General features: G+C 41.7%; 1 protein-coding gene across 1 annotated transcript in view; it reads right to left on the bottom strand.

Annotated features, from left to right (window-relative positions):
• Positions 1–847: 847 nt before the first annotated feature.
• LOC141990084 (cytosolic phospholipase A2 zeta-like) overlaps positions 848–26,911 on the bottom strand; it is a 38,539-nt gene continuing 12,475 nt past the window's right edge. The window contains exons 4-20 of the mRNA XM_074957049.1: positions 26,353–26,481; positions 21,931–21,971; positions 21,219–21,261; positions 18,905–18,971; positions 18,353–18,522; positions 16,202–16,315; positions 15,597–15,634; positions 14,155–14,290; positions 13,135–13,271; positions 12,081–12,303; positions 11,065–11,179; positions 7,437–7,574; positions 6,028–6,135; positions 4,635–4,829; positions 4,062–4,228; positions 2,580–2,766; positions 848–1,364 (exon numbers count right to left, since the gene is read on the bottom strand). Of these exons, the coding sequence (XP_074813150.1) occupies positions 1,144–1,364; positions 2,580–2,766; positions 4,062–4,228; positions 4,635–4,829; positions 6,028–6,135; positions 7,437–7,574; positions 11,065–11,179; positions 12,081–12,303; positions 13,135–13,271; positions 14,155–14,290; positions 15,597–15,634; positions 16,202–16,315; positions 18,353–18,522; positions 18,905–18,971; positions 21,219–21,261; positions 21,931–21,971; positions 26,353–26,481 (2,229 nt within the window). The 3' untranslated portion in view covers positions 848–1,143. The remainder of the gene's footprint in view (positions 1,365–2,579; positions 2,767–4,061; positions 4,229–4,634; positions 4,830–6,027; positions 6,136–7,436; positions 7,575–11,064; positions 11,180–12,080; positions 12,304–13,134; positions 13,272–14,154; positions 14,291–15,596; positions 15,635–16,201; positions 16,316–18,352; positions 18,523–18,904; positions 18,972–21,218; positions 21,262–21,930; positions 21,972–26,352; positions 26,482–26,911) is intronic.

The following is a 26,911-nucleotide window of genomic DNA, read 5'->3' as shown; positions in this document are numbered from 1 at the left end:
TCATGACAGTTCAAATACACAATCAATACATTCAGTTCAAAGTAAACACCATACATGTGAATAGTTGTATTCCCCCAAAACTTAGTTTTGATTAGATGTGCCCTGAAGATTAGTTTCCTATTCTTAAAAACCCTCTCTGTAAAGTGAGGTAATTCCACCCCACAATATAACAGCACCACTTCACATTCATTTTATTTGTTTACATTTAGTCATTGCACCTATCTCAAGCACTAGCTGCATTACACTATTCCTCTAATGCACACACTAACAAAATAAAACCCTAAACAAGGCCTTGACCCAAATATCTTAAAACAAAATAGACCTCCCTAAATCTACCCACATTCGTAGAAAAATAGCCTCCCTTCCTCCTCCCCAGGAAAAGTCTGAGGAAAAACAAACAGATGAGTTCTTGCAGTATCTGAAGATCACCAATTCCAGGCTCTGGTGAGCCAAGTTGCAGCAGCAGAAGGAAGTAATTTCCATAGTCAAAGATCCTTTCCTGACAACTCCCAGTGCCTTCCCAATTACATTAGAGAGGAGTTAGAGCTCTTGGTCTGGTATCACACAAGGAGAGAGACCATCTTGAAGTTGCTAGGACTAAGCCATCTAGGGTTTTATTGGTCAAAATCAACACTTGAAGTATTACAGTAGCAGATTTTAAAAGGAACTCTGGCAGCCCTTCCCCCATCCCCAAGTGTCTCTGTACCCCCAAACTCAGCCACCTCCCTCCCCACTGTGGCCCTGCGCCTGCACGCCCATTCACCCTCTGCCCCAGTCTGTCCTTCCCCACTAGCCCTTACAAGCCCCTGTCTGACCCCCAGCAGCCCCACGCTGTCTATCTCCCCATAGCCCCGTTTCCTGACCTGGCCCGACAGGTGCTGTGAAGAAGGTTCTGCAGGCACTCTCTCTTTCCTAGCTGGCCGGGAGCTGCTGCTCTGTCCTATCGCCACAGCGCTCTTGGTGAGCAAAAGGCAGAACTGCAGCAACTTTCTGGCAGAAGCTTTTTTCTGGGCAAAAAAAATTAAAAATGTGTGGCTTGTTAATTATGCATGCACAGTGGTACAGAATTGCCCCAGGAGTACTACTTGAACCATATGCCTTTGGTGCATTGCAGTCCATCCATGTCCTATGCCAAGAAGGTTCTCATTGCCCATTGCCCTTCTTCAGCTTCCTCCTGCTCAGAGCCAAATTTAGGGCCTTTAGGAGTATGTCCTTGTTGTTCAGAACATTGTAGCAGTTCACTTCCACCAGCCTGTCAAAGTCATAGGGCTCAAAGCTGAAATTTAGCGTGTGGTAAGGAGAGTCTTTTCCATCAATGACAAAGTCACCAAAGGATTTCTCATCTTCTGATTCACGTTCTACTCCTACAACCAGAGAAAAATAAACTGTAAAAGTCTTACTAGAATCCTTTAATTGAATCATCAATGAAGGTCACAGATCAACTAAGCAGCTGTTGTTGACTTTTGGTCACTCTCCTGGTCAGAAATTGCATGAGAAGAGATTTCAGCACCGCAGAGCAGGGTCACAATACTTTAGCTTTCAAACTTTGAGCCAAAATACCGTCTCCACTTCATACTTCCACCACCCTCCAAAAACACAGATAAAGAGAAAAAAATTGTTTCGTTGCAATAGATCACAGCATGGCACACTACAGGATTAAGCTATAATTCTGAGGTGAGAAATACTAACCTGACTCCAAGGTAACAAAGTTAATTCTTCCTGGAAGGGGCCGCCCACATTAGGATAACAGGTGTGTTTTTAAAATGTGTTTTTAACATCCTAATGTAGACAGGGCCACTTGGGCTTTAACATGTTACCGTAATATAGAAAAGGCCCCCACACCTTCTATTGTAACTAAACTTGATTTTAAAATGGGGTTCTATGAGTAAAAAGGTGTTTCAGGTTCTGAGGTGGAAAAATGGCTGGGAATTCATAAATCATAATGCTTGAGGCAATGCTGACTGACTGATTTCAGGCCTCTTTATAATGCAAATACAGTGACCATCACATCCTCAGGATAAACCCTCAGAAATATTAGTTCACATCTACATCTAGCCATTATATGTGGCAGAACTACTTGGTAAGGAAGGGGTTCAGAAAGGAGCAAATCAATTGTCGATTTAGATTCCCCTACACTTTAAACAGCTTTTGGGACAGCCCTGTTACTGCCCTCACCAAAATGAAACACTTCTGTTGCGCTTTCTGTAAAAAAAAGTAATAGAGCTCAATAGCTTACAGGGAAACTAGGTGAGAGAAAGCTGTGATATTTTATGGTTAGAGAAACAAGGCGGATGAGGTAGTATCTCTTATTGGTCATATTTTTTATCTTTTACTCTTCAGGTCAGGTCCCAGACCTGAGGAGGAGCTCTGTGATAAACTCAAAAGCTTGCCTCTCACCAACAGAAATGGGTCCAATAAAAGATATTACCTCACCCACCTTGTTTCTCTCATATTCTAGGATCAGCACAGCTATAACTGCATACATTTTATGGTTAGGAAAGTTCAGCCAGTCCAGCATTCTATCTGGCTAATCAGACCTGAATACCTTAATCATAGGATCTTAATGCACATTCCCTTACCCGGTGCTTTGTATTTTCGGAACGTATCATTCACCAGTGGGAAGTGAAGCACGATGGGAGCTTTTGGGTTCTCATCATCCACAAACATGTAACATTCTTTTGGCTTCTTCTCATCTTCCTCACTCAAGATGATTTGTGGAAAGGGGATTTCCTGTTCTTCACAGTATTTCTGAGTCAACTGTAAAACCTGTGGTCACAGAACAAAAGTCAAATGTTAGGTCCTGTTTTACCCAGTGAAAACAGAAAAATAGAGAATATTTTCCTTCTAACGATTATATTTATGGCACTACTATAAACTATTCAATGTTCATAATTAATGTATGTTATGTAGCAAATATTTTATAAAGTAAAGGCAGCATGTTCTAAATCACAAGTCTGGGAACTTTTCCATTGGCTTCCTCTCTGACCTTGAGCAAGTCATTTAACCTCTCTGCCTCGGTTTCCTCATCTGTAAAATGGGGATAAGTTACCTCACAGGGGTATTGTGAAAAATCAGAAAATATTTTTAAACTGCTGTAAATGTGTAGACAACCTAAGTATTATTACATTCAGCAAATTTTTAAAAAACTACTTTTGTAATATATTTCAAACAGAAAAATTAGTCAGTCACTATCATTTTACATAGCCAAACCTATAGTTAAGCTTGGAAAGATTGGACTCAGATTTCTCACTTTGCTAAAAACAAATAAAATGCTTTCATAATTAAAAATCAACAATTACAACGAAGAAACGTTAACAGTATATCCTATGATGGGCTCATAGACAAGTAATACACTGTGTTGCTGTCACCTTTTTCTGGCAATAAAATAAGGAGGTGTTGACTATATAATGATAAGGTTTGTCTAATATTAGGATTTTATTACTGAATCTGATAGATCTGTTTCTGTAGACATATTTTGAACAGCAACTAGACTTGATGGTGCTACAGAAAATATTAAAATCAATAAAAATAAAAATACTTGGAAATAAATGTTATCCCTTAAAATACACTACAAATTAAAATTGAATACTTTCAAGATTATACATATTGAATTTGACTATCTGCATGTAATATTTTGTGAACATACATTTCTAAACAGCACAAACAGCACACTGTTAGCACAAAAAAAATCACTGCCACCTTCATCTTCCCACCTAACAATGCCTTCTGCTAGATGGAATAAGAATGTGCAATGGTGTGCCACAAGTCTTAGACGGCTAACGGAGATTCACCTTTAGGTAAAGTGATAGGGGCCTATGCTTTTTAAGCAGAAAGACTGGCATTTTACCACCACTGTCACATGAAGTTCCACGTATGAAGTTCATGTTGTGACATGAAGTTAACAGTGAATTGCATGGTCTGACAACTGAAGTCTTGAGTGGCCTTAGATTTATTACAATGTGTCCTACTTCAGGAGACTCTGTTCAAACATCTTGGACTGATCCATGTTATCATGAAAAATGTATGTTTCCATGCTTCTTTCCCAATCTAACGCTGCTCACCTCAAATGGAGCATCCCAAGAGTAGTTAAATGACAGGATGACATCTACATCTCTCTCTGGCTGGAGCACCAAGGGAAAGGGAGAGTTGATAGAAAAACCACCATCCACCAAATACAGGCTGTCTTCCATGGGAGTCAGCTGGTTGGGAAAGGCATCCAGGTGTGTACCTAACAGACACCCCCCACACACACACACAAAAATCACCTTAGTTGCCAAAAAGATGGGGAAAACTTTGGAAATGAGGAAATGAAGCAACCACTGAGACCTAAAGGAGAAACCTCTATTACATGTTCTATACTCCCACACCAAAATCAGACCTCCACTCTGGATATTCCAGAAGCAAAGTCGAAAACAGGTCTGTACCACCAGCTGGGTGATATTATTTCATAGCCAACAAGTTCTCCAATTTTATCAAATTCTCTGCTGCTGGTGTAAATTGGCAGCACTCCACTGATTTCAATGGAGCTGTTCCAAACTTACGCTAGCAAAGAATTTGGCCCAAAATGCTAACGTTATGCATAATTTTAAAATATTAACAGAATATCCAAAACAGAGTGATTTCAAAATGGCTACCTTTCCAGGCTAAAAAATTCCTGTTGTTGACATAATCCCTGTGAAGGTACAAGCCTTGCATGAAGTTGAAGGTTTCCCCAGAGGTGACACGGGACTTGAAGAAATCCTGGCAAATTTGTAATAAGGGTCCCCCTGGTATAACCAGACGAGTCTTTAATCGAGTGGGGTCCCGAAAATGGAATCTTTGGCAATCATCTATAACAGAAACCATGATAAAGATCACAATATATTTAAAAGCATGCTCATTCAAGCCTAGCATTTCAAGATACTAATCTATTCACAAATGAAAGTTCAATCTATTGTCATACGACTGTTTTTTTCCCCCCTACATATATGTGGGCACTGTAAAAATGTATTAGATTGAGGTCCAAATTAACTGAGTCTATACTGAAGTTTCACCATTTAGGGTGTCTTTCAAATCTCACTCATGAGTCATGTAACCATTCCAAACTGTTGCCAATGAAAACTGTCACCACATGACATCATGGATATGCTCTCATACGGGGACAACAGTTACAAGAAATCCTGAACATTCACTACAGTATTTCTTATAGTTACAAATGGGAAATAGTGTAGTGAAACCTAACACTGTGGTATGACAAATGCCGACCGAGAGGAAAGATGGTCTTTCTACCTACCTATTGAAGGTACTTATAGACCTCTCTCCATCACCATAATACCTACGCTCCTCAGAGTCTTCAATGTATTTATCCTCACAGCACCCCTTTGAGGTTGGGAAGAGTTATTATCTCCCTTACACAGATGTAGAACTGAGGCCCAGAGTGACTTGCCCAACATTACAGAGAAAATCTACGGCCAAGAAGGGCACTGAACTCAGGTCTCAAGTCCCCAGTTAACACACTAACCACTTGATCTTCCTTCTTCCTTCTTTGTAGTTTGGACACAGGACTGGGACTCAAGAGACATGGGTTCAATTCCCAGATCTTCCATCAGCTTCCTATATGACCTTGGACAAGTCACTTAACCTCTCTGCACTTCTGTGCCACAGTTCCCTATCTGTAAAACAGGCGTAACAACACTTTCCTACCGCCCAGGGATGTTGCAAAATATCATAGTCATGGGAACCAGGAATGGTGGCGGATGGGAGGTGAGAGGGACAAGTTAATGGTGACCATTATTATTTAATTTACTGTGTAAATATAGGCCATATTGTTGAGAGAAACTACATGACAGAGGGGAGTGGAATACAGCTTTAGAGAAACTGTTAACTATCCAGCCCAGCTGAGCCTTGTCTGTGCTTGGAAATTCCACAGGACTTCTTAAATTTTGGACTTCCATTAATGTGTTGTGTGATCGTTCTGAAAAGAAACCTCTAGAAAACCCAGTTTTTAAACAAAAACTGACTATTTTACAGGGTACGGAACACCCTTACCTATGACTCTGATTACATCTTTCAGAGAATCTAGAAAGCCCAGTCCTGAACCAATCACCTTCAGACAGACATCATCCAGACTTGCGGCAAAGGCACTTCCCCACATTCCTATAGGCAGAGGAAGGGGTAATGGAAACAGAAATAAAGAAGGATTTAACACCCTCGTAGGCTTCTTAAACCCAGTGCAGTCAATAGAGGCTCTACCATCAGGTCACTGCCTGTTACCAAGTGGGCTGGCCCTGTAAGAGGAGTTGAGCCCTATGCCTAATAATCCCTTTCCCAAGTGATGCGTTTGGGCTTCAGGCAGTGGTTGGGTCATGTGAGCAGGCATCAGGTAATGGTAGCCCAGGGCCAGGGCCAGGGCATCCTGTACGAGGGAGCCTACTCTGTCAGAGAGAGGAAGACTAGGGAAGACCTAAAGGAGACATCTCTACAGACAGGCCCAGTCTGGGGCACTCCCAGAAGAGAGATCTGCGATATATTGTGTTAATTTTGATGGAATATATGGGCCCAAAGAGTCAAAGGTGTTAACATGACCCTGAAACTGTCCAACAATAAAGAGTTTTAAACAAGGTTCAGAGTCTGGTATAGAGAAACCTCAGCCTGCTTAGCACCATGGAAAACACACCATTAAACAGCGTTTCAACCTTTTATTAAAGATATAGAAAAGAAGGAAAAACAGGTAAAGCATTTGAAATGTAAAGTATTAACTAAGGCTTTTATTTTAACCATCACTCTTATCCCCTTTTCCTTTAGGTATAGAGAGATTTTATAAGGAAACCCCTTTGTTTGACAGTCTTTTAGATGATATTAAGATAGTAATAACTGTCCCTTTTGGGGAAAAGAGAAGATGTTAATTGAGATAGGCTGGAACTGTTACTGAAGTTCAGTCCTGTTTGCTAAAAACAAAACAAGACAAACACACATAAAAGGGGAGAGAAAAGAATAGCAGAGATGCAAAATGCAAATTCTGTCTCTGATGTTGCATCCATTTGTAACCTTCGGCGCATACCCCCCTCCCACACCCCAACACCCTACCCCAGCCCGGTGAGAGTGAGTGAGAGTAGGGGGGAGCAAACGACTGAGGGAAGGGGATGGAGCGAGTGGGGGCAGGGCAGGGGTGTTGAGTTTTGTGCAATTAGAAAGTTTGCAACCCTTACCACGAGCAATATCCCAACAAGAGTATTGGGAACCCCTGGGGGCATAATGGACTACTAAGCCTTGAGGAAAAGGCTGAGAGATTCTATTTTATATTAATAAGTCAGATCCCAAGAAGGGGTGAGTACTTAAGAGCACCAGTTATGGTGGTTTGTTTAACTGAGCAAGGGGGAAACTGAGGCATGAGCAGGTTCTGACACTAGATGAAGCTTTCCTATTTCCCCTTCAAAACCAGTAGCATTAGCATATACCCTGCAGATAGCAGATCCTGGGCTCAGGACATTTCCGGATCAGCCGCCCCATGAAGAACTCACTGTCAAAGTCTTCTGTTCGGACAAAGGCTCCATACTTGCGAAATCCAACCTCATAGGGAGTGAACTCACACCACTCTGAGAGAAAGACAGCAGATCAACAGTTATCTCAGGAATACTCTGAAGTGTATAGTCTCATTAGCCTATTCTTATAGGAGTCGTTAACGACGAGTCTCTGCTTCTTCCAGCATCACCTATCAGCAATTCCTTCCCCCGTAAAACCCCATATATAGTAGAACTAGCGTGGCTGTCTTGGGGGAACAGATAGTTGGATCTTCCAGAGAGGCTCTGTAGGAACTCCCTGTGCAGCAAGGTTTGGAGACTAATTAAACCACTAGCATGCAGATCCACCAGCCATTGTCCCTTGCAGAGTAGGGGCACAAGAGCAGCAGGAACGATTGCTGTCTCAGGACTGCAGCAGCCACCAAAGAGCACCTCCACTTCCTCCAAGAATAGTCCCTGCACTAAGCTCAGCTATTCAGGTTTCACACACATTTGGGTACGGAGGGGAAGAGAAAAAGGATTTAACATCTAGAACTGGGGAGGGGTAACCCTCTCGGATGAGAGCTCCTTAGCTATACCACAACTGAGAATTTCTCACTATATCTCACAATTATGACAATGAGCGCAACTTGACTGTCTAGATGTGTGTCACAGAATGGGCTCCCTCACCCTGGATTTCTCTTTGCAAGCAGCCCTCACACACACACTTACGTAAGTTCACCACAGTGTACTTGATTTACAACATCTTAGACAGCTTCATGTCCCATCACCATAAGGGACAGCTTCAAAGCACCCCTCTGGCACAGGAAAGGAAAGTGAAGGGGGAAGAAGTCTCACCTCTCTGAGATCCTGAGCTTCTTTGCCCATCCTTCCAGCCTTCCCCTCCTGTCTCCCATTTAACAGTTCCCAGCTAACATTCTGAATCCCCTTGTTAACTGGTTAACCACCCAGTCCCAATCAATTATCTCCCAATTTGGTCCATGACAGAAACCTTACAACATGGTGAGCCAGCCCTACGCTACTCCCACTGTGTTACATTGTTCAACGATGAAAACATTAGTTGAAGCTCACCAGCAATTCCACATTTTTGAGATTCATTTTTCTGAGCAGCAATTTTTAAGTATTTCTTTTTGGTGTCATTAAGTTGTGAAATAATATACGGCCATTTAAAAACAATAGCACAGAGCGTTATTAAGCCATACCAGAACTTAACAGTGGTATCTGCCTAAAATATTATTGAAAATGACCCCATGACAGAGTTCAAACCATAAATACATTTATTTTTCCAAAGCCTACCCCTTCTGAGATCTATTTGGGCCAGTTACCCAACCCTCATTGCTATTTTATCACTAAAATCCTTCATTTAACCCATTATTAACATTAACAAATATACCTGGCTCTTCGACACCTTTCATCAGTAGAGCTTGTTGTGCCTATTTTACATCTGAGGAAACCAAAGCATAAAGAGGTGAGGTACCTGCCCAAAGTCACCCAGCAATCTAGTGGTGGAGATGGGAAAAGAGCCCAGGTTTCCTGAGTCCCAGTCAAGAGATCCACTTGGCCACATTATTTCCCAAGTAAAACAAGTAAGTTTACAGGAGCAATCTTGTCAAGATAGCTCACAACAGTGCAATGAGTATTGCTCATTGCAGAAATATTGCTCTCTCTAGATTCCCACATCTAGATTGCGTTTAACTCTTGCCAATTCTTTCTGCATAACATCTCTACAACACAGCCTTTCCTATCCACCATCAACTAAAACTCTCCTCCAGGTGCTCATCACCCTACATCTCAAATACCACATCATCCTTTCCTCTGGCCTTCACAAATCCCATCTTGCCCCATTCATGTCAATTCAGAATGCTGCTGCAAAGGTCATTTCCCTAGCCCATTGCTTTGACCATGTCACTCCTCTCTTTGCATCTCTCAACCCCATTCACATAAACAACTCATCTTCGCACTCAAGGCCCTTCTCAACATACCTGCCTGCTTCCTGTCAACTCTCATACGGTATCAAGATGATGCCTGCCTCCCCACTCAGCCAATACCAGCCTTCATCACCCACGTGTTCAAGTTTCGAACAGGCACTTTTTGTGCTTTATCCCATGCTGCCCCCCAAACAGGGGCAAGATATGCAGGGCCGGCTCTAGGTTTTTTTTGCCACTCCAAGAAAAAAAAAAAATACAAGGGTGGCTGGAATGCCACCCCTAGAATTGTGCCACCCCCAAGCACGTGCTTGCTTTGCTGGTGCCTAGAGCCAGCCCTAGAGGCACTGGGGGGGGCACACAGGGTCGTGCCAGTGCCTCCCCCTCATTTCTGCAAATGCAAAGCTGCTCAGCTCGGAAGCTGCGCTCGGGCTCCACTGACTCCGCAGCTGTACGCAGCCTCCTGGGTCCTAGTGCCAGTCGTGCTCCCCTTCTGTGTGCTGGGAGCCTTCCTGTTTTCTGTACAACAATGAGTGCTCGCGGTGGGGCTGGGGGAAATGAGAGAAGGGGCAGTGGGGAAGGAAGGGGGTGGAATAGGGCAGGGGGAAAGGAATGTGGGAGTGAGGGGAGGGGGGATGGAGAAGAAAAGGGGATAGGGGAATCACAGGGGGAAGCTGTAGCCCGACATGCCGCATCCCCTCGGCGGCAGCTGGGGCTCCCCCATTAAGCAGGCTCATCAAACCCTCACCCCGACAAGCCCTACACCTGGACCCCTCTGACAAGCCCCCCACACCCAGACCCCTACCCAACTGAGCCCCAGCCAGCCGCACCAGGACACCCACCCCATCAAGCCCCAGTCCCCCAGCACCCGAACCCCCCCACTGAGCCCCCACACCCAGACCCCCACATCCAGAGCCCCCTTCCCCCTGCTGAGCCTAACCATCACCACCTGGATCCCCTGCCGAGTCCCATTGCCCCTGCACCCGGAACCCCCCAACGAGCCCCTGTGCATCCAGATCTCCCACTGAGTTGCCCACGCCCAGACTGCCCCACAGAGAAACCTCTCACCCCATACCTGGATCCCCCCACACTAAGCCCCTCCACACTTGGATCCTGCTGGGCTGAGCCTGCCTACCCACACCTGGTGGGCACAGAGGGGCAGGGGCCCGGGGTGTTTCTGGGGCGGGCCCAGCTCTTGCACTGTGTCAGGGTCAGGTGCAGCCTCATTGCTGAGTCCCTGTACTGGGGAACTGGGGTCTTCAGGATGATCTCCCACCTCAATGCAGCCAGTGGCCTGAACTCCCCACTGCCACGCTAGAGCCACATTTATTTGACAAATAAAATTTGCAGAATTTTAAAATATTGTGCACATTTTTTTTTTTGGCGCCGAATTTCCTCAGTAGATCTTCAGTGATATAGCTATGAGGAGAACATAGGTGAAGGTGAACTTTGCCAAGCAGTGTCCAATTTGACATATTAGCTATTGGGCTCCCAAATACTGGCTAATCAGCACCCCATGTCTCATGCTCATTATCCAATGGGGAAAGGTGGAGATGCAAAGGGAATTAAGTCTCGGAGGGGTGGGGAGGGGAGTTATTTACAGATTTTAAAATAGAAAAATAAACCTGTCTCATTTATACCTGCAAAGTCATCATCACTAATATTGGGCCTCACATTGATTGCTGCATAGATGGGATAGGGGTTCTGTGCCCTCTTCACTGCTTCCTGTTGGTCAGACAGCTTAGACAAGTCTTCCTGGTTATAACAGGGAAAGAAAAAAAAGCTTAATATTTTTGGTGCTATGCTAGATCCATCTAGCCCCACACTCCAGTATTCTGGAGCTCTCTCACTTTCCAACCTCAACTATAACCATATCACAGGCTCTGAAGCTCCTCTCTCCCCAGCGTAGGGCTCATTATATTTTACTAGAATAGTTATATGGCCTAGATATTTTGAATTTTACAGGCATTCTTCACTAGTTAATTGCTGTTTTAATCAGATTCCAATTTGTGATACTACAGAAAATTCTTTCCTGGGTAACTCAGATCCCACCCCATCTAATATCCCATCACAGGCCTTTGGGCATATTTACCATGAATATTTAATTACCAAAACCATGTTATCCCATCATACCATCTCCTCCATAAACTTACCGAGTTTAATCTTAAATATCTTTTGCCCCCACTGCTTCCCTTGGAAGGCTATTCCAAAACTTCACTCCTCTGATGGTTAGAAACCTTCGTCTAATTTCTAGTCTAAATCACCTGGTAGCCAGTTTATATCCATTTTTTCTTGTGTCCACATTGGTACTGAGCTTAAATAATTCCTCTCCCTCTCCGGTATTTATCCCTCTGATATATTTATAAAGAGCAAATCATATCTCCCCTCAACCTAGCTCTTACATAGCATTTTTCATCCATAGATCTCAAAGTGCTTTATACATTAGGTAAATATCATTATCCCCATTTTATAGATAGGAAAACTCAGGCAAAAAACTCCCATGTTTCTCCCAAGACTCCTCTAATCCCCAGAACAATTCTATACAATTTAAGCATACACAAAGAGAAATCATTTTCCAGAGCACAAAAAGATGGATATGTTGAGCTCCTAATTTGAAGGCAAACAGCAATACACTTCAGAGTCTAGAATTCTTTACCTTCCGATGTAGAAAATACTCTATAATAAGGCCCCACAAATCTGTGAAAGAGACTTTCCGTCCATCATTCTCCATTGAGTTCAGCTGCTGGAAGTAATATTTCAGTCGTTCTGAGGAAAATGCCCCTGCTTTGCTACTAGATACATTATCCCTGGCATTGCTGATTGCACCTTGGAGGTCCTTACAGGACCAGTCTGTGTCTTGATACAGTTCAGACAAACACCTGAAAAACATTTAGATCAAGATCAGTGAATGATATTAAACATCAAATTCCAGCTAAGTATTGTTACTATTGCAGTGTTGAACTGAGAACTGTAGAACTCTGACAACCTAGAAGATTAAATACTAAAGATAACAAGCATTATGAGATGGAGTTTTAAGTTCTAAAATACGCTGGGGAACCTGAGACCAACCGCATTGTTATCACTCTCTCAGCTCACCTACCACTCAGGGTTGTTCTGGAGATCAGATTAGCTAATGCTAATTAGTTTACAAACATGAGCTAACTCATCCTCACAACAGCCCTGAGAGCTAGGTATGGGGTTCCAAACAGAACCAGGGTAACTGGCTTCCTCCTCTGCACAGCAGAGAATCTGGCTTTGCAAACCTCCCTACGCAAATGTAGAAGCTAGAGTTTTAGATGAGGAGCAGTACATATTTATTTACATTAAGTTATTTTCCATAACTTTTCCACAAAGGGGGTGAATTTTAAAGCTACAGATGGGAGTTAAGCATCCAACCCTCACAAAACCTCAATGGGAGCATCTACTTCCTCTTTGTGCTTTTGAAAATCTCCCCCAAAGTGTTATCTTTCTGTAATGCAATTATATAGCTTCTACAAGACCCACTGCTGTAGGTATTAAAAATAGTAATGAAACTCTCTTTTTAACCACCCAGAACATAAGGACTGTCAACGTCCAATAGACTATAGCAATATACTGGACCTACTATTTTTTTTTTTAAGATTACGTGCATTAAATCTAGCATCTCCCTTGGAGCTACACAAACCCTATCCAGCTAGAAGTTTCAGGGACCATCATTGCATATTACACACCAAGTAGAACCTGAAATTCCACACAGATACATTGTGCTGTCCAAAAGGCTGAGCTGCTGAAGCCCTGACAGGCTGCCATAGAATGATGTCAATGCTCTAGTCCCACCACCAGATCCCAAAACTGCAACCACTGGGACCTGCAGAGGGGCGAGAAACCAGGGAAGGACACATTCCTAGTTAATTTTTGATCTGCTGTTTAATTTTATATTTACTCTCTACTATGTAAGGATAAGGCCCCTAAAACACAGGAATAGTTATACTCCTGTTAATATGCTGATTAAATTCCAGTATAAAGTTAATCACGCCTGATATTTTAGTGATATAGATCATGTATTATAAAGATCGTTAGTATTGTCTAGAGAGTCGTCCATTTGCTGAAAAGAGGTGTGATGTATATTATGTTCCCCAAATGCTAGTCATTTAATCACACGCCTTGCGATAGCACATGAAACCGACACTGTTATAAGCAAAAAATACATCAGTCCTTTCTGTAGCACTAGTACCTGAGACCCCAAGCAGAAATCAGGACTATTGTACCAGGCACTGTACACACTGACATTCCTTCTGCCCTTTCCTACAGTCCCAAGTCCCTCAAAATGGGGGTCAGGTTACAACCATGAGCTTTGCTGGGTCCAAAGGCTGGCTTTCTTTTAACATCTCAGAACTATCCTGACAGCACATGATGCAGTAGCTCTAGAGGAGAGAATCCAAAGAAGTTCTGGAACCTCAAACCCCAGAAATTTTCATCAACCTTCTTGGAAAAATTGTTGGGTTTTTGTTAAAATTACTTTTTGTTCCATAAAAGGAACACCTACAAAAAAACCAAAAAAGTCTGAAAAAGATACCAAAATCTAGCTCTCAAAATTCTAGGTTTCTAAAGAGAAACTCACCATGGGCTATGCTGTGAATGTTCTGTGAATGGAGGAAAGTCCTGTTGTTTACCTGCAAAGAGCCCTCAATGTTTAAATGATTACCAGTCACAGTGGCTCTACAGCCATCTCTAAACACTGTGCTTCATACCTCATCTTTCCCAGGGGCTTCTCTTAACTTAAGTGTCTTCACTAGTGCCTGAGAAACTATTTTCTTCCTCTTGTCCAAAAATTCTCTCTCTGCTTCACAGAGGTCAAAACCAAGGCGTACATCAAGATCCCAAGTGCTGATTACAGAAACAGGGGTTAAAAAGAAATTAGGAGTTTTCATAAATCTAAAGGGTTTGAAACCCCTTGAAAAAGGGTGTGTGATAATCTTCTTTAAGCAAATATTCTAGGCTCACAGTCAAATCACTGTATCAAACATGAAACATGACAACCATTATTCAGTTAAAAAAACAGAAGAGCATTTTTTGGTTAAAAGTGAACTTCACTCATCCTTACTATTTTGGTTTGTAGTAAATTCAATCCTACAGTGTCCAAAGACCAGGATTTAATAGTTTCATACAAACAAAATTAAAGTTATGATTGGTTTAAAGAAACATAACTGGGCGTGGGCTGGGGATGTCGCCTTCCTCTGTAGCATGGGGCACGGGTCACTTGCTGGAGGATTCTCTGCTCCTTGAAGTCTTTAAACTACGATTTGAGGACTTCAATAGCACAGATATAGGTGTGAGGTTTTTTGCAGGAGTGGTGGGTGAAATTTTGTGGCCTGCGTTGTGCAGGAGGTCAGACTAGATGATCATAATGGTCCCTTCTGACCTAAATATCTATGAATCTATGTCTTTAGCAGAGGAGTAGAGTCTCAGAGGGAGGTAGGGGGAGGATGCAGGTTGAAAGGCTGGGTTCACTGTGAGAAGTACAGTGAAGGAAGGTGTCAGGATTAAGATGATAGTTTTAAAAGGATTTTAGTTGGTTTAAGAGAAGAAAACATCTTACTGTGGGTTTGTAGATGAGGGCTGGATCAGAAACAAATAAGGCTATGTTAAGAAGCAATTAGGGATAACTTATAATTTAAAAAAAATAGAACTAACAAAACATGAATCTAACCCTTATCCTGATCTGTTTTGATTCTATGCACTAATCCTTTCCTCAACTTTTTTTTTTATTTTAAGATTGTAAAGCTCTTTGTGCCAGGGGCTGTCTCTTCCTCTTTGTCTATACAGCTCCCAGCACATTTTGGGTACATTAGCAGTAGTAAAAATACAAAACAGCCACTTTATGTTTGCACATTTAGCTGTTCATTTCTGAGGCCTAATCCCAAGGAATTTATGAAAAATTTGTTCAGATTTCAGGCCTTATCCTGAGACCAGTGCAACAAAGAATAATTTCACAGTGAAAATCAAAATAGAATTTGGTTAGCAGAAGAAAAATATCCAACAAGATTTCATTTTTTCATTCAACCCAAGAAAGTCTCTAGTAAAATGAATGTACTTCAGGAGCAGTTAACACAGTCACCCAGATCATTCACCATGAATGTAAAATATTTCCTCATCATAGGATCTGCAATGAACATACAAGGCTCTGACTCACCTCTTTTCAGCCTTCACTCTCAGATCCAAACTTTGTCCCTGGAAAAATACAATAAATCCCTGAACCAAAAGGTAGTTTCACAGGTGAGCCTACTAACAGGGCATGGAGAATGCCTTCACCATTATCATCAAATATTATGCAAGATAAGCACTTCCACCAACAAAAGCAAATACACAGCACACCTGATTTTTTCCCTGTGACTGTTTTAGTGCAAATAGACTTCTCTTAAAAGCGGTTATACTAGAGTAATATAAAGTTGGAGGACAGGGGAAGATTGCAAGTATTATTCCTCTTGTGAACTTTTGGCTTTTCCTTCCTCTCTTTCACAGTCTATTTAATTTTTCCCTTCCTTCTGCAAGCTGATGGGCTTTGACGCTTATTTTGCAGGAATCAGCCCTGAAAATAGCACTTCTGAGAAACACTGTCTTCTTGAGGTGTTAATTTTAAAAATGACAGCAAACCTTGGTAGCTGTCAAGAGTTCAATTAAGTCTTCAGTTATGGCAACACAGGCTTTTAGTCCCAAACTTTAGAAATGCCTACTTCTAAATGTTGGAACCTTTATCCCAAGAGTATTAAAATACACACAAAAATATTAGTGGATTACCTCTCCTAAAGGAATAGCCTTGTCTACTTTCTGTCCAACCGGAAGTGATTTAACTGGTATAGTCCCCTGTCCCAGAAGTGTAGTGTGCTTTTCCAGATCAGAGCTTATTTCATCCTAGTAACAAAAAGAAGAGTAATTCTACAGTCATGGAAAAATAGTTTTCATTAAAATAGTAATTTCACCTGTGAAAATATAGAACCAGAACTGTCACAAAGTGGAGTTATTCACATACTGCAACTCACTACAACGCTTCAGAAGAACGTCTTATGATATCATGTACTTTTGACCACCTTACAGGCTCTCTGTCCACCAAGCCTTCTTTCTTGGGACTATTTCCATCATTCCAAACCTCTAAATAACTTCAAAAATCTAACTGCTCTCTTTTCAAAATCAACCTGCCACAAAAATGTTTCTCTCGCCCCCAAATGGGGAGTTTTCCTCCAAAAGAGTTGCCCTGGTCTGAAGCCAGTAATGGGCAATATGCAGTGCTGTATTCCTAACAGGGTTGAAGTCCAGTATACTGTGACCTGTTTCAAACAGCACTTCATTCTGGCCCTGGAAGGTCCATTGATATCAGATTCTAGAGTCATGACATTTTGTCTAGAAAAGCTATTTTACTTCTTTTTGGGAGATTCATTTTTTACATAGCCAGTAAAGCAAAGCTCCTTCAATGCCTACAGAATTTGATTCATGGTAACTGAAGCACCTTGTACAAGGGAGGGATGCAAAAAACCAATCCCAATAGAATATTTATGTTTAAAAATTGTAAAATAGTTTTTCTGTAGCATGTATCACACACCCAATATATGCTAGCATAGCATAAAGGTTTGATCTTTATTTGCACAACTAAATTCATGCTGATAAAACTTTTTTTCTATACCACACTAGTGTGGGTGGGTGGGGTGGGGGTGTGTACGCACGGCACAGTGTGACAAGAACTTTATTAAGGTTGGAAATTCAAGCACTTAAAAGTTAAGGACGTCCATACAACTTTAATTTAGCCCCCTTCTGCCTGTGACGCAGTCTTTAATAATTACACAATCACATACTGGGGTTTTTTTTCCATTCCACCTCTGTCTCATTCACACCCACTCTTCTCTTCACAATTCCAGGCCCAGTCTCACCGGACTCGTTGTTCCAGTCTAGTCCTTTCCCACCCCACTTCCACACTGCTCCAACTTTTATCCTCTCTGCATTCAGATCAGATGGCTTCCTCCTCCACATTGCCAGGGTGCCAGCAGGGAAGGAGTCACTGAGAGCATAAGGGAGAGAGGCTCCCTTGCTCTCAGTTTCAGTGCCCAGCCTCACTGAAAGCAGCCATTACACACAGGATAAGTCCATTTTTGCCCCTGTAGTCCTGGGCTGTAGGGAGTATTCTCAGTCACACGGTGGGGATGATGCATGTGCAGTCTGGTCAGCACTAGTAGCTGTGAGAGGCTCAACAATGCTCAGTGAGGATGGAATCTCTGGAGATTTTAGCAGTTTAATATCAAAAAAGTCTCAGAGCATGTGCAAACTGTGATTTCTATAACTTGGCCAAATTTAGGCGGATTTTCACAGGGATGGCAAAAGGCACATCCTGAGACAAAGACCATTCACTGCCGAATTTAATGTCCCTTGTGAAAAGCATGGGAGCACTACAGCTGTTCAAAGAAAAGGTTTCCAGATTTTTTATTTGTTTATTTTTCTTAACGTGGTCAAAAACATGTTTTTCCCTTACCTTGATCTCAGAAACAGCTGAACTGCTTAGTCTGAAATTTTCTAAAAGAATCCAGCCTAAGGCTGATACCCAACATGGAAAATTTCAGACTGAACAATTAAAGTCTGACAAAGTTATAGGCCACTGAAAAGAGGATCTTATAATGGGAAGTGTCAGGGAATCTTCATAATAGGCAGCACTACCATCCCCATCTGTAACTGCCAGTACTCCATGAAAAAATTGCTTTCAGCACCAGTATCTATTTGACTGCTATACAATGGCAAACCAAAAATTGGTTTCCTCTAAAGAAATTCCTGGCGTGATGATCATAACCATAAGTCAGTGCAAATTACTCCTCCGTCTATTTCATGGATCAGGACACACCTTGCTTCGGAATGGATTTGTTCCAAAAGCGGTTGGTAGGCTACGTAGATGTCAACACACATGCTCACCTGCAAGACAGTTATTGTTTGCTCCAGTTCCACCTCCAGGTCTGGACACATTTCTTTGTCTACATGGAAGACAAATGGGGTCCCAAAATCTTGATCATTGTCCAGCCTGCAGGGAATGCACAGCTGTTTCTCATAGGCCCCCAACATTGATAGCTTGATCTGACAGCTCCCTGACAGTAGGAATGAGAGGTTTAGGTCAGAAGAGTCACTGAAACACACATCGAAAACTAGAGAATGCTATTAGAAGTAACAGTCAGACCACAGAGACAAAAACTGAAGTCCCCAAGTTCTCTTTCATATGGCACTTGATGGAAAAGATTCAATATCATTCAATTTTTATTTTTTTTTTAACAGATTTATTAAAAAGCCACTTCTTGAAAGAAAGTAGTAGACAACAATGTGTTACATGGACAGTGAAGCAAAGCTCCTTAGAATTAGATAGCAAGAGGCAAAATTCAGGTGAGGATCCAAACTTCCTCCAGGATAGAATGGATGTGCTAATGAGCAAGCAACAGAGAGTAGCTCTTCCTTGAAATACACAAGCAGACCTACCCTTTTCACTCTGCTTTGACTTCTCATCTTGGTTGATTACACCTTGGAGACACAGGCAGGGATGAGCCTATTTGGAAAAACACAGCTCTGGTTATGAGGTTTGCTTCATTTCCCCACTGAAGCATAATCCAGTGACAATAGGAAGTGGTTTAGAGCATTGATCCTGTAGCAAAACAAAGGTTTAGGGGATAGATTTGTTCCTTCAAATGGACAGGGTTTGTAGGGCAAGGATTGTTGTTTTTTAACTGAAAATCACTTCCCTACACCATATCTTCCTCACAACCTATTCTACACAGCTACAGACTGTCAGGATACACCTCCATTTTTCTATTTTTTTATTTAAACTTACTAAGAATGTGCTTTGTGTTCAGATCCAAAAATATATATATACATACACACACACACACGGATCTGAACACAAATGGATACATGTGTGTGTGTGTGTGTGTGTGTGTGTGTGTGTGTGTGTGTGTGTGTGTGTGTGTGTATTACACTTCAATCTCTTTCCTCCCCAAAAATTTGGGGAAACTAAAAGCTGGCTTGATTTGTATTTAGATCCAAAACAGAATGGAACTCAAATACAAGCTGAGCAAACAGCCAGCTTTGCACAGAAGGGAAAAATAGCTTGCCACCCATCCCACAATTCACAGAAACTGCACCATCTCTGCCTATGCCAAGACCTCTTACACTGTAATCTCAGAACTCTGCCTTCGAATGACCATGTGGAGAGAAAGGAGGTCAGTTTCCCACTCCATTCAGTCCTTGGCTTCTCTGATGAGACTGCAGACAAGGGACTACACTGAAGTTAACTGTGCTCATTAAATTTTATTAAATCATCAACATTCCTCCACAACTCTACTGGTCCCCACAGAGAGGATACATGTCTACCTTTGAGCTGGAAGGGGTGATTCCCAGCTCATGCAGAAGTATCCACTCTAGTTCTGCTCAAAACAACAACGCTACGAATAGCAGCATAGCCAGGGTAGCACAGGTGAATACATACCAGCCCAGAACACCTGGGTACAGACTGAAATGGCTAGGCCAAGCCACCACTCATGCTACCCAGGCTACACTGCCATTTTTAGCACGCTAGCTTGAGCACATCGAGTGCAGGTACGTCTATGTGAGCTGGGAATCACACTTCCTTAACACATTGAACCAAGCAGTTGCTTAAACGGAAGACTGACATGCTGGGAGGTGTAGGTCCATGCTCTTATGAATCGGCCTATAGAAGGAAAAGATTTCAGAATGACTGCACTAGGAAATTAATTGATCCCCACCCATTCAGTTCACGTACAGGCTATTAGGCAGCCTCAAGTTATTTTCAGTCATGATTTACCTAGGCTGAATTACAGTCAGTGACCTAGAAGCAAAATGCTCCATATTAGAGCTGTGTAGAGGATGGAAATTCCATTGTGGGGAGGATTTTGAGATTTCGGAGTTTGGCTTCATTCTAAATCAGAACAAAACCCAAAAATTTCACAATTCTCCATGAAAGAAAATTCTTAAAAAATATTTCATTTCTGATTGATCAAAATATTTCTTCCCCCCACACCTTGACACCCAATTTTTCTTCAAGATGAAATTTCAGTGAAACCAGCATGATTTCACACCGCATTCAATTTCAATGGCACTTCATTCTCCAATAGAAAATGCTTCAGCCTAAGCTTTTTGGATCAGCTCCACTCCATATCCTCCTATCCTGTTAATTTTCTTAGCTAGCCAGTCCTTCCCTTCATCCTTCATGTGTGATTGGGATTCTTCACTATATAAAGATACCATTTTCATACTATCATTTTCTCTGGAAACTTAGAGAGATTGCCTGAGATCAGGCCCTGTGGCTTCAAATTTCAGATTCAGCAGCCAACGCTCCAGTGATTTATCCCATTTACTATTACTAATAAGAAATGACTGGACAAAAATGTATGCTGAACTTGCTTATTACAAAAGTTCAAAGGAGTACAGGAAAGAGGGTAGCAGGTAAGTGTCAAGTACTGGAGGATAGAGGGGTCAGCAAAATATCCACTGATGCTCCAAAGGCATGGTTTTGAAACAGCGTCCTTTCTTGGCTATGAAGCCATCTGCGCTACTGGAAAGAATAACCCCCCATCACAGGACAGTAGCCTAATTTCCAGAAATCCAGGTTAATATTTTTATAAAAGCAAATGCAAGAAGGGACACGTGAAGTAGAGGAAATGAGGTGCATAGATTTTGAGAACCCTCTAATTTTGAAATGCTCATCCCCTGTTGAACCACTGAAAGCTGCATTAAGTAACAATTCTCTAATGCATAACCATTATCCCCACTCACTCACCACAAGGACACCATTGGTGAGGATCTCAGTAGGGACATCTGAGCTGTGAAGGTAAAGGGTAAATAGGAATTAGTTTTGATTTTAATTTGCCATTGGTCCCTCATTTTGATGCCCCTCACACCTCCCTTTCTATACTGAGTGCTTGGAGGCACCCTGTGTGCTTACGATCTGTAATCGGACACTGAGAATGGCAGCTCAGTAAACATTTCCTTCATAGGGCAATGGAAAAAATTTCACTATTAAAGGAGAAACTGCTTCCTGGCTTTGTGCAGCTGTCACGCGCACACACTGATTCCCACCTCAGTTTCCAGAAGGGAGGCTGGTCTCAAACGGAAGGAGACCAAATTTTAAAAAGGTATTCTGGATAGGCAGGTGTACTGTTAATTGTATTACAGGAATTACTGCAGTAACCTTCCATTGCAAGCTAAGACTTCATCAACACGAGCTTCACCACAGCAATGGCAGATAGACTCCAATACTGTGATTTCCCCTTATTGCGACGCCGCAGCAACAAGATTCCAGCAAAGTGATATTCCAGAGCACTGTGCCAGTGCCCTAAGGCTGAGGATGCCATAGCCTTGAAGGCATTTATACCTAAGCTCAGAAATAATGCAAAGAATTGTAAGAGGTGGGAGACCATCACTGTATTCTAAAACAGTGTATTAACAATGCACATTTACATTGAGCAGTGTATTTAGATGATCAGACTCACCATTTTTCTAAGTAGAATTCTACATCCAGCTCCTCCTGAGCCTTTAAAAAAAATAAAAAATCAGACACAGAACAAGATAATCTCTGACCATTAGAAAGAATATGAACCAGGTCCAGGTTCACCCAGAAGCTTTGCCTATAAGGCAATCTTCATATTAGGTTATATACTCGAGAGATCGTTTGCTTTTTTTAAAGTGTAATTATATTCAGAAATGTGAGCAAGAAAAAATGAGAGAGAAGGTTGGTGAGATAACAACTTTTATTGGACCAACTTCTGCAGGTGAAAGACAAGTTTTGGAGCTATATGGACCTCTTCTTCAGCTCAAAAGCTTGACTCTCACTGACAGAAGTTGATCCACTAAAAGATATTACCTCATCCACCGTCTCTCTCCAGTATCCTGGGATGGCTACAACAGCATTTCAAAACACCAATAAAAAATGGCATATGACTCAGCTAATCTGCACCCTTTGGGCAGAGTCATGTCTGCTTACTTCTCCAGCAGGCAATTTTTATTTGTTGTACATAAGCATTTTCAGCTAACACAGCTATGAGAGAGTGTAACTGACGAGTGAGTGAGTGAGTGAGTGTGTTACAGTTCCCACTCTCTATTCAATCTGCAGAGGATGAGAGACTGTTAGGCCCCCAATTAGAAAGATTTAGGTCAAACTGTAGGAGTTTATGCTTTTAGCTCTGGAAGTTCCCAGTTCAATCCTCTGTGCATCAAGCCAAGATGACAGCCATCAAAAAAGCATGCACTATTCTATTATGGATCAACAGAATTACCAAGCAAGATCAAACTTAGAAATTTTATTACTTTCTCACTACAAAGTAGCTCAAACCAAAACTCAGAGCCAAACACAGGTTCAGGTGCTCAAAAATTCTACACACTTATTTTTGCAAACAAACCCCATCTTTATAATTATGTGGCATGTGACCATCTCTGTGTATTATGGGTGATGATGCAAGACGCAGAAAATGTATTGCGATTTTTAGATTGTAAATGCAATTTGCAGCAATGACAATTAGAAAAGTCAGGTTTTGTTTTGTAAACTTAATAAATCTGGAAATAGTTCAAAGAATATACAGAGCCCCTCGGTGATTTTTTACAGCCACTTTTCCAAGTATAACCAAATTTGCATGCCAAAAAAAATTAATGCAATGTTGTTACTGAGATTTCTTGAAAAATAAAGATCTCCACTTCTCTTCATTAGAGGCAGGAGGTTAGTATCAGAAAATAACTTTCTACAACAATATTGGATTGAAACTGTTATGCTGTGCTATTTTCCACTACTAAAGAAGTAAAGTGCACTTTAATGCTATTCAAACAAATCTACTTAGGAGCTGGAACGATTGAGTGCCAAAGCAAACTTACCCACCACCCCATCCCCAAAAGCACGACTAGTCCCATTGAAGTCAATTTATACAAATAACGCTCCATAACTGCTTAAGCGTTACCAACATCAAGGCTTTAATTTTCAATATACTGATCTTTGACTATAGCAGTTCTGTAGACTTCAACTAGGACACCCTACCAATAGTGGCATTTTAAAAAAAACAACATTTATAATTTAACTCATTATAAAAATTAATCTACAGTCATAATAGCACACATTTTCAAATAAGTTTACTAAGCCTCAACCTCATTTAAATCAGAGAGAGGGTGAGAGTGAAACTGTAGTCAAAGCAGTGGGACTGTTCAAGGATTTTTTTTTTTTAAATGGTTTAGGAGAGGTGACATTGTCTCACCAACTGATCACGGGACTAGGAGTTGGGAACTCCTGAATCCTAATCTTGATTGTTGTGTCCATGGGTATGTCACTTAGATCAATATTTTCAAAAGCAGCTGCTAATTTTAGTTACCTCAATATCTGGGCACTCAACTTGACATCCAGAGTCTGACTTTCAGAGGTGATGAGCACCCACACTCCCATCAACTTTGTCTGGGTGCTCAGCACTTCTGAAAGTCAGGCCTTACATGTCTCAAGCTGGGCACCCCAGAATAGAAAAACCTAGAATCAGAAGCAATTTTTGAAAATGTTTGCCTTAACCTTGCTGTGCCTGTTTCCCAATATGGCAAATAGGGATATTACTTACTAACTCATCTCACAGGTGGGACATCAGGATTATTTAGGACTTGTACAGATGAACAGTTAGTGCGTGGCAAGCTGGGGTGTAAATCTACCTTGCACTAATTGTCTTTGTGGACCCTGCTATTACATGCTAAAAGTTCCCCAGTGAATTTGGAGTAGGTGAAAGTGCACTAGGGAACTTATAGTGTACGGGTAGTAGGTAGTATGCACGTGGACAGTTGGTGCACCATAGGCTAGTCCAAGGTAGTTTTACACTACAGCTTGCTGCAAACTAATAGTTTGTCTACACAAGCACCTTGCTAATGTTTAGTGCTGAACAGTGCTTTGAACTTGAACCTGCCAAGTACTATATACATACACAGGTTACAGGGGAACAAAAGTGAACTTTGCTCTCAAATCTGTCCCTACTTTATTCAATGAAGCCCTTTTGAACCCCAATACCCATATGGCAGCATGATTGGTTATAGCTACATATCGGCTACCTATGTTTAGTTTCATTTCTTCAGCGATTTGCACTCAGAGCTCATTGCTGTCTTTAACAGCCTTCAGCAGACTTTGGCCCATCTCCCATTCACAGAGCCCAGCAAGCATTCAGTTACAGATTACAAACATAACTAATCAGGAAATACATGTAGATCCTAACTCAACTGTGTTGGGCACTTCTCCCGAGGGCACTAATTTTCAGTTCCAGATCCACTAATCAGTTTTTCAGGATCACAATTAGTGGCCAAGACCGCACTAATCAGACTCTGGGAAAGGAGGGGTAGAGGTGTAACAAAAGGCCCTCCAAGATTCTGTGATCTGAGCTTCTATGTAGACAGAGCATAGACTACTACACATCTAGGTTGCCTAGATGAGGGATCATTATTCCTCACCAATAGCATATACAGGTAAGTTTGCTTCTGAACTCAGCCACTCCAGCTTCTAAGTAGGATCCATTTGAATAGCACTAAAGAAGTTAGCAAACATTTCTTAAAGAAGGCTGAAATTGGTTTGTCTTCACCCAAGCCTATTGGGCATAATTTGGCTGAGGTAATGACCATGGATGGGATATCTTGTTGCAAAACAGTAAGATTGGAACTAAAGCAACTGGACCAATAGTAGTTGAAGAGTGCTTACATCTCCAGCACATGCAAAGTCTGTGAATTTGACTGAATGTAGTAGTTCAGGATTTTAACATGGGGATGGTGGTTATTCTTAAGTTTTGAACTTATTAAAATTGAGAGGTACCCTTTGCAGCAAAGAATATTTGATCCTTGCAAACTAATAATATCAGTTTAGATATGCTAGCCTACATTTTCGTCAGTGACTAGTGATTTTGGGTGAATACATTTTTGGGAATCCAATTTGAGACACTTTAAAGGGACCTAGTTTTCAGAAGGTGGGTGGTCAGCACTTTTTGAAATACCCTAGGGTCTCTAGTTGGGCATCCAAAAAACTGAGAAACCCCAAAATCACTAGTGACTTTTGAAAATGTAGGGTGGCTGTATTTGCCTGTAAACTAGCTTACTAGATTTTCTCCAATATTTTATAATTGCTTCAATACGCTGGGTCAATCAGAATGCATCTTTGCCTAGGAAATTAAGAAAAAGATACTTTTTATAAAATGGCAGTTCTGAGCCAAGATGATAGCAGATCTTGTAACATAATAGATAGTGCCTACATGCTGTACTGCTTGTCTTGGCCCACAGAGGATACGGATCCTTCTACACCCAAGAGAGTCTCCCCTTTTATCTTAAGTAGTACTGACTTGTGGTTTTGGACCAATAGGTCCCTATTTCTATCTATACAGAAGTCCACACAGATGTGGGATAACTAGTCCGCAACCTGCTCTAGAATCTGAACTCCTGGTTACACTGGATTCCACAGGACGCGTTTTAGTCAATTGGTGGAAGAGAGAAGAGTAAGTATTGTGCATGTGTACTACTGGTGCTTAGTGAATAAATATCAGACCTGCTCAAACATATGCGACTGTGTCCCCCTCTACAGTTGATTGACCAGAGAGAATGTAAAGCCCAAAGAACGAAGTGTGCATGGCCAGTGATAAAACATTCAGGATACCAGCCAGAAAAGCAAGGGGAAGTGCGCAAAAGAGAAGTGGTCCCTTTGTTTAAAACGTACTGGGAAGCATCTAATATCAGTGTTCCAAATAATGTCAACTGTCACCAAAATGGCTGCCAAGAGAAACGAAAACCCCTATAACTGTAAGAGCATTATCAAAAGCACTCCACAATTTCTGCAATGCGGAGAGGTTTCTCTCAGTGTGAGCCTCTGTGTGGCTGTATTGAACAGATTTGTAAAGGTACTTGGGCACAGGGTGAATGGTACCAACCTCTGGGTTTAACTTGAAAGTGCGCTTTAAAGGCTGGCCTGGCTTTATACCCCCCACATCAAAGACAACGGAAGTAAGTTCATCATTTATCAGAACATCTTCGTCGAAGAGAGTCAACTCCAGAATGTTCTAAAACAAAACAGAACAAAACAGCACTCAAGGGATGGGTTGGAGGGGGGAAGATAGACACACTTGGTACCCTCTCTCTTTGTACATGGCTGATAAACAAAGGGCCATATTCATGTTAACAAAAGCAAGTTGATGATGAAAGTGATATAAATTACTTAGTATTGCTATTGGTTTTACTCTCTGTTTATAATACACCCTTTTAGAAGCCTGAAAAATTAAGAGTCCTTCTGCAACAATTTTATCTTTCCCCATTTGTAGAATTTGCCCTGTTCCAAAGAGCTCATAACACAGTGGAGGATGTAGGCTTGTGAGCCCATACTTTGGATAGTTTCTCTGGAAGAGATTTCCTAATGTTTTCCAGTTAAAAGGAATACACAGGACCCAACTTGTTTGGAATTTCCTCTTAACTCAGCCCTGGTTTGCCTGAAGA

This window comes from Natator depressus, chromosome 6 (assembly GCF_965152275.1).
Source record: "Natator depressus isolate rNatDep1 chromosome 6, rNatDep2.hap1, whole genome shotgun sequence".
In the NCBI taxonomy this organism is placed as follows: Eukaryota; Metazoa; Chordata; order Testudines; family Cheloniidae; genus Natator; species Natator depressus.
Note: the sequence above shows the minus strand (reverse complement) of the source record. Positions and strands in the feature narration are given on the sequence as shown.